This window comes from Nelumbo lutea, chromosome 8 (assembly GCF_056320005.1).
Source record: "Nelumbo lutea isolate HS-2025 chromosome 8, American lotus-T2T, whole genome shotgun sequence".
Classification (NCBI taxonomy): Eukaryota; Viridiplantae; Streptophyta; class Magnoliopsida; order Proteales; family Nelumbonaceae; genus Nelumbo; species Nelumbo lutea.
The window spans coordinates 3,268,300-3,278,738 of NC_142691.1; the positions used below are offsets into that span (position 1 = coordinate 3,268,300).

At 38.0% G+C, this 10,439-nt stretch overlaps 1 protein-coding gene across 2 annotated transcripts; it reads left to right on the top strand.

Moving 5' to 3' along the window:
* The first annotated feature begins 6,634 nt into the window (after positions 1 to 6,634).
* Positions 6,635 to 8,446, top strand: LOC148842213 (protein ELF4-LIKE 4-like). Of its 2 annotated transcripts, XM_088957389.1 has the most exons (3): positions 6,823 to 7,499; positions 7,588 to 7,666; positions 7,788 to 8,446. In XM_088957389.1, exon 3 carries the CDS (start codon positions 7,823 to 7,825, stop codon positions 8,165 to 8,167), a length of 345 nt encoding a protein of 114 aa, XP_088813515.1. In that variant the 5' UTR covers positions 6,823 to 7,499; positions 7,588 to 7,666; positions 7,788 to 7,822; the 3' UTR covers positions 8,168 to 8,446. The 2 variants fall into 2 exon arrangements, with proteins under 2 accessions (XP_088813514.1, XP_088813515.1); XM_088957388.1 differs by lacking the exons at positions 6,823 to 7,499; positions 7,588 to 7,666 and adding an exon at positions 6,635 to 6,775.
* Positions 8,447 to 10,439: the final 1,993 nt, after the last annotated feature.

A 10,439-nucleotide genomic window follows, 5' to 3' on the forward strand; every position in this document is an offset into this window, starting at 1 on the left:
TACATGTCGGATAGACGTGGGACATCTCTCATGCTTCAAGACACCTAGTATCTGGTTTTGAGCATATGGGACCTGGTTAATACACCTGGAGCTTGGTTTTGAAACATTTGTGGTCTAGTCAAGCTATTTGTAGACCAGCTTAGCCGACCGAAATTCAGTATGGAGCACCTAGAAATCAACTGAGCCACCTAGGGCTTATTTGGGGCCACTTGTTGGGTGAATTGACCATGTGGTGTTTGGTGTAGCTTGCTTGGCTAGGACTTTCCAACAAGCTTTTAAAAACTGACCCAAAAATGAAACTGTTCTAACTACCAGTTTTTGGGTTGAACGGTTCGGACGGTTTGCTATTAGGGCAAACATTTTATGAGTTATGAGATTTGAGAAAGGAGAGAAAGTGACGTTATCGGCTGAGAAAGAAAAGAAGAAAGAAAAAAAGAAAGAAAAAAAGAAAAAGAAAAAAACAAAAGAGAGGACAAAAGAAAAGAAGAGAAAGGTAAGGAAGGTGGGAAGAAGGAGGATGGAAGGAGGTAAGAAGAAGGAACAGGAGGGTGGTTCAACGCTCACCGACAACGATAATGGTGATGGCGAAGCGGCGGCAACAAACTCAGAGTTCTTAGATCTAAGATCTGAGTTCTTAGATCTTCTTCTTCTTCAAATCTGAGACACAAATTTTCTCCTGCAACTTTATACTGCAAACCATTTTCCAGGTCAAATGAGTCGATGATTCGACTGTCCAGATCAACGGTTTTTTTACAAAGTCAATGGTTTTTTACCCAAGAATGGGTTAAGGGTGAAACAGAACCGGTTGATTAGATCATTTTCAGGCCAAACGGTCTGACCGTCTGGGTCAACGACGATTCAAAAACATTGCTCGCCAATTGATTGGAAATTTTACATGTAGTCTAATATGTTGCATGGATTGACAGATGGTCATTTTATAAAACATGTGGTAAGGTTATGTGCTTGCCTCCAACAATAGGTAATCTTGGTAGGTGTTGCTAACTTGAACCTCAATTCAACAATCATTGAGGTCGCTCGTCTATCAAGACTTCACAAGAGTTCGGGGTGGCTTGTTTCTCAGGTCGCCTACTGAGACGATATCACAACCCCGAGGTGGTTCTCAATCTGAGGTTTAGCTAGGCCTTCGTCATTTAGTTAACAAATTGATTGGCAGTTCTGAATGCACCCTAGGGATGTAAATGGATCGAATCCGAATAGGATCAAGCAATATTCGAATTAGAAAATCTGATATCCGAATTCGATTCGATATCCGATGGATATTGAAAATTAATATCCGAATTCGAATATGATTAAAAATTTGAATATTCGATTTGAATTCTATTGATTAATTATTTTAGATAATTAATAGATATTTTATTAATATAAAGTATATATATATATATTAATTATTTATATAACTTAATTATTATATAAAAGATTTTATATATTTTATATAAGAATTAAATAATCAGTAAATTCAGATATTTATCGAATCAGGTCATATCCGAATTCAAATCCGATTAACTATTCGAAATGAATAGGATATCTAAATTCGACCGATTAGATATTCGAATTATCTGAAATTGATTTGATTATGTCGAATATCAAATTTGAAATCAGTTTTCAAATATCGTTTATACCCCTAATGCATGCCACGTGTCAATAGACTGGATATTGGTTTTACCCCATCAATTGCCTCGCTTTCCAAGCTCGAGGTGGCATGGCTTAAGTGAAGGAAGTCCTTCTTCTGGTAATGGCCTTCTTTGGATGTTTGGTCATCCATCTGTCTTTAATCCCATTCGGTATGTATGGAAACATTGCTTGGGAGGATTCTAACAAATACATCAATTTTATGCATGGGCTTGACATTGTTTATTAACCCAATTTGGATTTAAAAAATGCGCTCAATTGGTTTGGTTTCTCGAGGAGTCCAACTGTTGCAAAATCCTCAACCATTGATCTTATTTGATCTCAGTCGTTCGTCGTCTGCTTCCTTTGCCTATAAATAGGGACCTCATAGGGGGTCCATTTGCCTTTGGAGTGGTCTCCATTTTGAGGTCGAAGAGCTCATCCCCAAAGTCTTTTCTGCTTCTTATTTTGCTTCGTCTTCTATCTATCCCGGGTGACTCTTTTCTCCTAAGTTCTTTTTCCCTTTCGTTTCTTCTTTTAGTTGTTTCATGTCGAGCTGAGATTTTGCCGAGATGGAGAGGGCATAGAGAGTAGAGAAGGAGGTTGTGGAGTCGGTTTCCCGAGCTCGCAGAGATATTGTGAAGCTCGCCTCAACACCTAATGAGCTCGTCATTAGCCCCAATGAACCATTTATCCCAACTCAGTGTACCTTGGCCAATCTGCAAAAGATCCACCTTCTTTATAGGGTCCCCAAAGAATTCCGTTTAAGGCTCTCTACCCCAAATGAGGCCCCTTGGAACCATAATGCCAACGAAGTGTACGTATATGAGCACCATTTTGTCGTGGGATTGAGATTTCCCCTTCCTCATCTGGTCACTAACGTTTTTGAACATCTACCTGTTCACCTTAGGACAGCTCGCCCCTAATGCCATTAGACTTATAGTCGATGCTGCTTCGATGGATCATGCCCACGGTGTTCCCATGAATATTAGGACTTTCATGGCCTCATGCATTATTAAGCACATCTTGTTGAAAAAGTAAATGGTGTATTGAACTCAACCCACCTCCCGTGTAAGCATCAAGCTTATCACTTCGTCACTAATGGACAAGAATAAAGACAACTCCTCTCTAGGTTCTGGTGTTGTCATCAAGGGAAGCGAGCTGAGGTATTGTTTTAATTCTTCAAAGGCATCTAGATACTGTGGTGTCCATTTGAAGTTTTTAGCTTATTTGATGGCCTTGAAGAATGGAAAACACTGACCTCCGATCTTGGTGACAAATCGGCTAAGGGCAGCCGCTCAACCTATTATTCACTGGACTTCCTTGGTTGATCTCAAAGGTTGCATGTCTAAAATAGCTGGAACCTTTTCGAGATTAGCTTTGATGCCACGTCGAGTTACTAAGAACCCTAGAAATTTTCCTGAGGTGACACCGGAGACACATTTATCAAGTTGTTTATATGATCACACGCAACTCGTCTTTTAGCTACCATATCATCGACGTAGACCTCAACATTTTTTCCTATTAATTCCTTGAAGATCTAATTTACAAGTCTTTAGTATGCAACCCTAGCGTTTTTCAGGCCAAAAGACATCACTTTATAACGAAATAAGCTTGTTTCAGTTACAAATGTTGTTTTCTCCTCATCATCCGAGTCCATCGTAATTTGATTATATCTACAAAATGCATCCATAAAACTGAGAAGCTCATATCGCGAGGTCACGTCCACCAGGCAGTCTATACGAGGTAAAGGGAATCAATCTTTGGGACCAAATTTGTTTAGCTCGTTATAGTTGACACATACCCGCCACTTCTCATTTTCCTTTTTCATGAGCACTACATTACTAACCCATTCTAGGTACTCCACCTCTCTGATGAAGTCAACGTCCAACAACTTCCCGACCTCTTCCTCAATCACCTTTAGATGCTCAGGGGCAAACTTCTGTCTTTTCTACACTACAAGTCTAACATTCGGGTTGACATTAAGCCTATGAATTATGACCAAAGGGTCAATCCTTGCCATGTCAGTTGCAGACCATGCAAATACATCATAATTTAAACATAAAATCTTACTAGCTCATCTTGTAGGTCAACGGGAAGGAGAGAACCGATCTGAACCATTTTTTCTGGCTCTGCCATTGAGATGGTTACATCTACAGGGGCAAAATTGCCCCAAGCCTAAGAAACAGCTTTGAGGTACTTACAAGGAGGGAAAGAAAGTCAAAGAGCCTGGGGTGATATCACAGGCTTGTAACTACAATGATCAAGTTTGTGCATTGAGTTGTATGAGGGATAGGTGGGAATTGAAAAAAAAGAAAAAACTCTCCCTAATTGAATATTATTCCGACCTTTATATAGGTTTCGATTGGACACTGGGATTGTATGTGTCGGAGAGGTTGGGACATCTGTCATGCTTCAAGACACCTGGTATCTGGTTTTGAGCATATGGGACCCGATTAGTACACATGGAACTTGGTTTTGAAACATCTGTGGTCTAGTTAGGCCATTTGTAGACTAGATTGTCTGACCAAGATTCAGTTTGGAGCACCTGGAAATCAACTGAGCCACTTGGGGCTTATTTGGGGCCGCCTATTGGGTGAATTGGCTATGTGGTGTTTGGTATAGCATGCTTGGCCGGGACTTGCCAATTGATGGGCAATTTTACGTGTAGTCTAATCTTTTGCATGGATTGACAGATGGTCATTTTTTAAAACATGTGGTAAGGTTCTGTGCTTGCCTCCGACAACAGGTCGTCTCGGTAGGTGTTGCTTCCTCGAACCTCAATTCGATAGTCATTGAGGTCGCTCGTTTGTCAGGAATTCACAAGCGCTCATGGTGGCTCGTTTCTCAGGTTGCCTACTAAGACGACCTCACAACATTGAGGTGGTTCTCGGTTTGAGGTTTAGTTACGTCTTCGTCATTATCGATTGGCAATTCTCAATGTGTGCCACGTGTTAGTAGACTGGAGGTCGATTTTACCCCATCAGAACCCAACCCAACACCTTATTCTGATTTACAAGAGTATTTCCCATTATTCTAGTGGAAATTTGATTTAAATGTTATGCTATTATTATTAGTGTGTAAAGATTTAAGATTTAAGTTAATAGATATTATCAAATTTAACTTTTATACATAAGGATCGAGGCAAACATCTACTTTATAATAACATATAACTGCTATTATTATTGTTGTTGTTGGTATGTAATAAGAAGGCTTAGAGTGAGATGATGAAATTGTGTGTTTTATTTTCTGAATCATTGGGAAAGGTGGATAAAATAAACTTATGAGGTGTTTTTTTTTTTTTGGATTTTGAGAGGGGGGGAAGGTTGGTCAACAGGATTTTGTTTCCCATTGACCAAGAATCCCATGTTCATTTTTCAGATTTATGTGTGGACCAAGGAAAGTATATTTACCTGGGCATCACTTACCCAAGTAAGTAATACCTGTCTCCTAGGTGGGTAAATAACTTTCCCACCTAGGGGGAAGTTGCTAACACTTGAATGGGACAAAAATGCTCCCTTTAATAATGGATTTTTATGGCTAAAATGGTCATTACCTTATTTACCTAGAAAATAAAAGAACATGGGTAAACGCACTTACCTGTGTAAGTATTTCCCAGGAGAAACTTACCTAGGTAATTGCATTTACCCGGGTAAATAACTTATCAAAAAATGAACGGGGCCTTTAGGGTTTTAATTAAAATACTATCAATACCAATGTTTTAAAAAACGGTTCAGAATTGGAACCATTATGGCCACTAGTTTTTGGGTTGATGGTTCGACCATCCAGTTTGAATGGATGGGTCCATTCTAACAAAAAATTAAAAATATAATTAAATAAAATGACTAAAATCATTAAATAGGTTAAATGGGTCAACGGTTCGATCACCTGAGTCAATGAATCACTAACTAATTCAACGGTTTTTGGTTAGGGACTGGATTTGAGATAAAGTGGAATCAATTGCCTGAACGATTCCCAGGCCAAATGGTCTGACCACCCAGGTCAACGGCTGTTTGAAAACCATGACCAATACTATGTATGGAAAGAACTTTGATGAATAAAATCACACCCTAAATTGTCATGAGTGCCACGTGATTGGTCACCTCTTTTATGATATCATTGTGTATGGTGATGTATCTCTGTCCCACTTACTCCATCAACCACAGTCCGTTTCTCCCCCTTGATTGGAGTTCAGTTAAAACAATTAAACCTACTTTTCTTTCTTTCTTTTTTTCCCATTTAACAATTAGACATAATACTAACCTAACTGTTGTAAATCCTGTTGCCTTACGTAAATGAGTTGCGTCTTGATTTTGTTTAGTTAAGTAGGGTTTGAAGTTTGCTTTGCACCGGTCTGAAAAATCGATTTATTAAAGCGCTAATTCGCTAAACACATTTTATTTGTGTTACTGGTTTGTTTTTACTTTTAGGAGCTGACCAGCTAATGAGAAATTGCGAATACCAATCCAAGGGCGGTAATGTCACCAGATAAAGCCCAAGATCCATGATTGAACACGTATTGAGTAGGAGGGCCCACTGTCATAGTCATTTGAGAAAGACACAAGGTTCCACGAGACCACGACCTGTTAGAGCCACTAACAAACAAAACAGTTCAACCTAGTACAAAATAAGATATGAATAAAAAATTACATCTCAAAACTCAAATGGAAAGAATCCAGATATCGTGAATTAAAACAATTCCAAGGGCATTTCGATGATACCAAAATCTAAATCCTACTTCTTACATACAAAAACGCTTTTAAGACTTTGATTATTAAACTGAAACCAAACTAGATTGGAAAATTAAAGAAAAACAATTAAGTAAATATTAATAATAGCTGAACAAAAATAATAAATATATATAGAAGATACAGGTGTGAGCAAAAAAAGAAGAGAGAGAGAGAAATCCTTAATAGAGAGAGAGGGGAGGGGCCGGAGCGTGACTGTCAAATCTACATATTCTCTCACCATCTCTTTCCCCCGAAGGCCCAATCTCTCTCTCTCTCTCTCCGTGGTTTCTGATTTCAGGGCCTCTGTACAATCTTCGGAGATTCGATAAATAACCGATCTTTATTGCCCCTCATCTGCAATTCCTCGTTGCCCTCTGCCTTCAATTCCGAAAAAAAAAATGTTGCATACTTTCAAGGTAAGCAAAAGAAATAAAAACAAGGAGGTTGGATAAAGTATGGTTTTGTTTCTTTTTCTTCCCCTTTAAAAATAGTGATCTGCTGTTTTCAGTTGATGGATATCGTTACTTTTCTCTTCGAGCTCATATTATTTCTTTTATTTTATTTTATCATCGAAGATGTCGTTGTTGTTGTTTTGATTAAAACTTTTGATTTTGGTGTTGATCGAGTTTTAGGGGATTTTCTTATCTTATTTATTTGTGCTATTATTTTTGAATTCCGACAATATCTGCAAGTTCTTCCTTTTTTTCTTTCCAAGGAGATCTCCGTATGTTGTTTGAAACAAGATCCTGATTTTCATTTTTCTTCCTTGTTAGTTTTTCCTTTCATCTGTTGGGTATCTCTGTTATCGATTCATTTGGTTTTTCCATTTCGGGTATTTTTATCTGCACCTGCTATCCTTCACGTACGGTTTGAAATTTTGGGTTACAAATTATAGTCCTCCTTTTCTGCAACTCCAGGCTCAAAAGCACATTTGATGTGTTTTTATTTTCATTTATCCTTTTTCTGTTTTTCGTTTTTTTTTTTTTTCTTCTGAAGAGCCTTTATTTTGTAGGAGTACCCTTTTCTCCTCTGTTTAGTGGCATTGACTGGTTTTTTGGGGTGCTTGAGTGTTGAAGATTCTCTATTGAAAATCAGAACTCCAGGATTTCTTTTCTGATAGAACAGAACAGAAAAGAAAAGGTTCCTTTTTATAGTAATGGGATCTGCTTTTACTTCACACCTTGTCCGTCATACCTGATCCCTCTGTTTTGTTTTTAAATCTGTACAGAAGTAAATAAAAGGGAACATGGAAGCCATGATTTCTACTTCAATCCTTGTTCATCATGGACAACTATCTTAAATAAATCGTTAATTTCTCATCTTTCATTTGGTTTTACTTTTCCTTTTGTTTTTGTTTCTAGTTTATGGAGAGATGAACTTTGTCTTTTAGTTATGTTCTTTCTTATTTCCTTCTGTTCTTCGATGCAGGAGCGGGCTTGATTGGGAACGGAGTTTGTCTGATAATGGATGGGGATACATTTTCAGGCCTTGGTAACGGTACTCAAGTAGATAACAAGGTCTTACAAACGTTTCAGAAGAGCTTTGTTCAAGTCCAGAACATCCTAGATCAGAACAGGTTGCTCATCAACGAGATAAACCAGAACCACGAGTCGAAAATGCCAGACAACTTGAGCCGAAATGTCGGTCTAATCAGGGAGCTTAACAACAACATCCGGAGGGTGGTCGACCTCTACGCTGACCTTTCCACCTCCTTCACCAAATCCATGGAAGCTTCATCCGAAGGGGATTCAGGAGGGACCTTGAAGTCTGACGGGAAGGCTGGCCAGAAAAGAATTAGGCCCGGCTAGGCATCGGGCCGCTCTCTCCTTTGCAAACCCTTCTCTCTCTCTCTCTCTCTCTCTCTCTCTCTCTGTACCAATTCTTTTTTTAAACCGTGGGAAAGAAGAAATTTTCAATATTAACGCAAGTAGAATTGGATTAGATTTTGTAACTCTTGTATCTGTATTTGGGGATTTTACTTGTTATCTCATTAGAAATAACAGTTAATTCTCTCTCCCCTTCCCCATTGTAATCCTGTGTAAACTGTCTTTATCTCATTGAAAGAAATCATGTCTACTTTCCAACAAGCTTAGGTTTTGATGTTTATCATGTTCTAAACTAAACAGGGCTTAGAGGTTCAATAATTTCGTTTTAGGGAGCTTTTCGTCGGTAGCTTTCTCTCTTTCCGATTGGTGTAGCTCCTGAATGATCAGTACTTTATGCAATCTATTCGTGTTTTGATGAACCCAATTCTGTTTTTTTTTTTTTTAATTTCAGTAAAAGGAGATCAAAAGCTTTTACTTTTCTTGACCTTTTTGTTTGTCAAAAAGGTAGAAATCTGATCTGGGGGTCTCTATCATTTCTCCTCCTGTATCATCTTCTCTGATAAGAGTTTGATAGATTTTGGTTTCTTTCATGCTCTGCTTTTGATGGAAACTCTCCCCGATTCTTTTCTTTCCATCTCTATCTAAAACGGATTCCTCTTCTAGACCCTTGTTGAAAACTGAAGTGGGGAAGGGGTAGATACTGTTTTAAGTTCCCACATTTTTATTCGCCTCAATTATTCCACTATTGATGATTCTGTCACTTCACTTGTGCGGGGAGGAGAGAACAAATACATTTATGTTCAGACCTGTAAAGCTAGTGGAGAGTAAATATGAAGACGCTTTAGGACAATTGGAAAGAAGGCAGATTGAATAAAAATTTGGTTGTTAATCACAAACCGCAAGACCAGAATCTTGGGTAGGAGGTTATTAGCTTTTGACCACCGCATTGTTCTAGCCAATTACATTTCTCTTTCCTGATGCTCTTGATCGAAAAAACGAATGAACAAATAATTTAAAAAGCAATCAATAAAAGAAGAAAAGCCAGCATAGGTAGATCAAAGCAAAGCACTAGAGTTCCAAGAGAGATAGATACTCATAAACAGTGACCCCCAACAGTAGCACGAGGGCCCCAAAGTCTCTTTTTGGAGATGGAACTGAACTCCATCATGCTTATCCTTTCCTCTTCTTAGCTTCTCTCTGCATTTTTTTATTCTTTTCTTTATTCTCTTTAATGTAATAATATATGTCCTTTTAAACTGGCTTCTTCTTTGATGATTCCTTCCTCTCTCTCTCTCTCTCTCTCTCTCTCATTGATTGAGCAAGTGACTCTGTTGGTGGACCCCATTTCTGTTTTTTCTCTTGTTTTGTTGTTTCTTATGTATAACAGCTTGATCTCATGCTGTAGTTAAGAGAATGATTCACATGGACAAGTCTGGTTTGGGATCTGTTATAGTGGTGTTGTTGCCACTCTATCAACTAATATTGGTATTTGGTAATGATACTAAGTGCAGTAAATTCGGTAGGACTTTGACATTAAAGTATTATTCCCATGTGTACTTTGATCAAATTATGAATTGATACTATTTGATTTACCCTGTTTGATTTTTTTTGGGTAATACCTTGTTTGGTTTGATAGAACAGAAACCTTAAGGAAATTGTAAACCAATTTCACAAAACTCCCCAAGTATTTTCCCTCAAGCTTACTCTCTCTCTCTCTCTTAATGAAAACAAACATTACCTTAAAAAGGTGGTCTTGGTCTTAATAGGAAAATAGCGGGAATTATATAACTATATATTTAGGGATAAAATCACGCGGCTGAGCTTGAGTGTTGCCTTGACCAGAGTCAGACGAATCTTGGGAGGAGGGTGAATAAAAAAGTAAAAGAAAGAAGAAGAAGAAAAAAACAAACCAGCTGAAGCTGAGATCCACCGTTGAAAGGAGGCTGGAATCGAATCATATATTATTTAATAAACCAAAGAGAAGATGAATCAGTGAGTCCAACCTCTCATGCGGGACCGTCTCTGACAAACAGAATAGATTAGATATATTTGGCTGTTAGCACTTGACAGTTGCCTGATGATGTAAGATCATTTCCTAAACTAGTTTCATTTTAATAAGATAATACATTTATACCCAAGATTTAAGAAGATAAAATCAATTAGTTTAATCTTTAATCCAGACCGAGACAAGCCAGATAATAACATTTTATAACATGTGAAGCACTGAAGAGGGAATCTACTTTTCCTTTGCTTC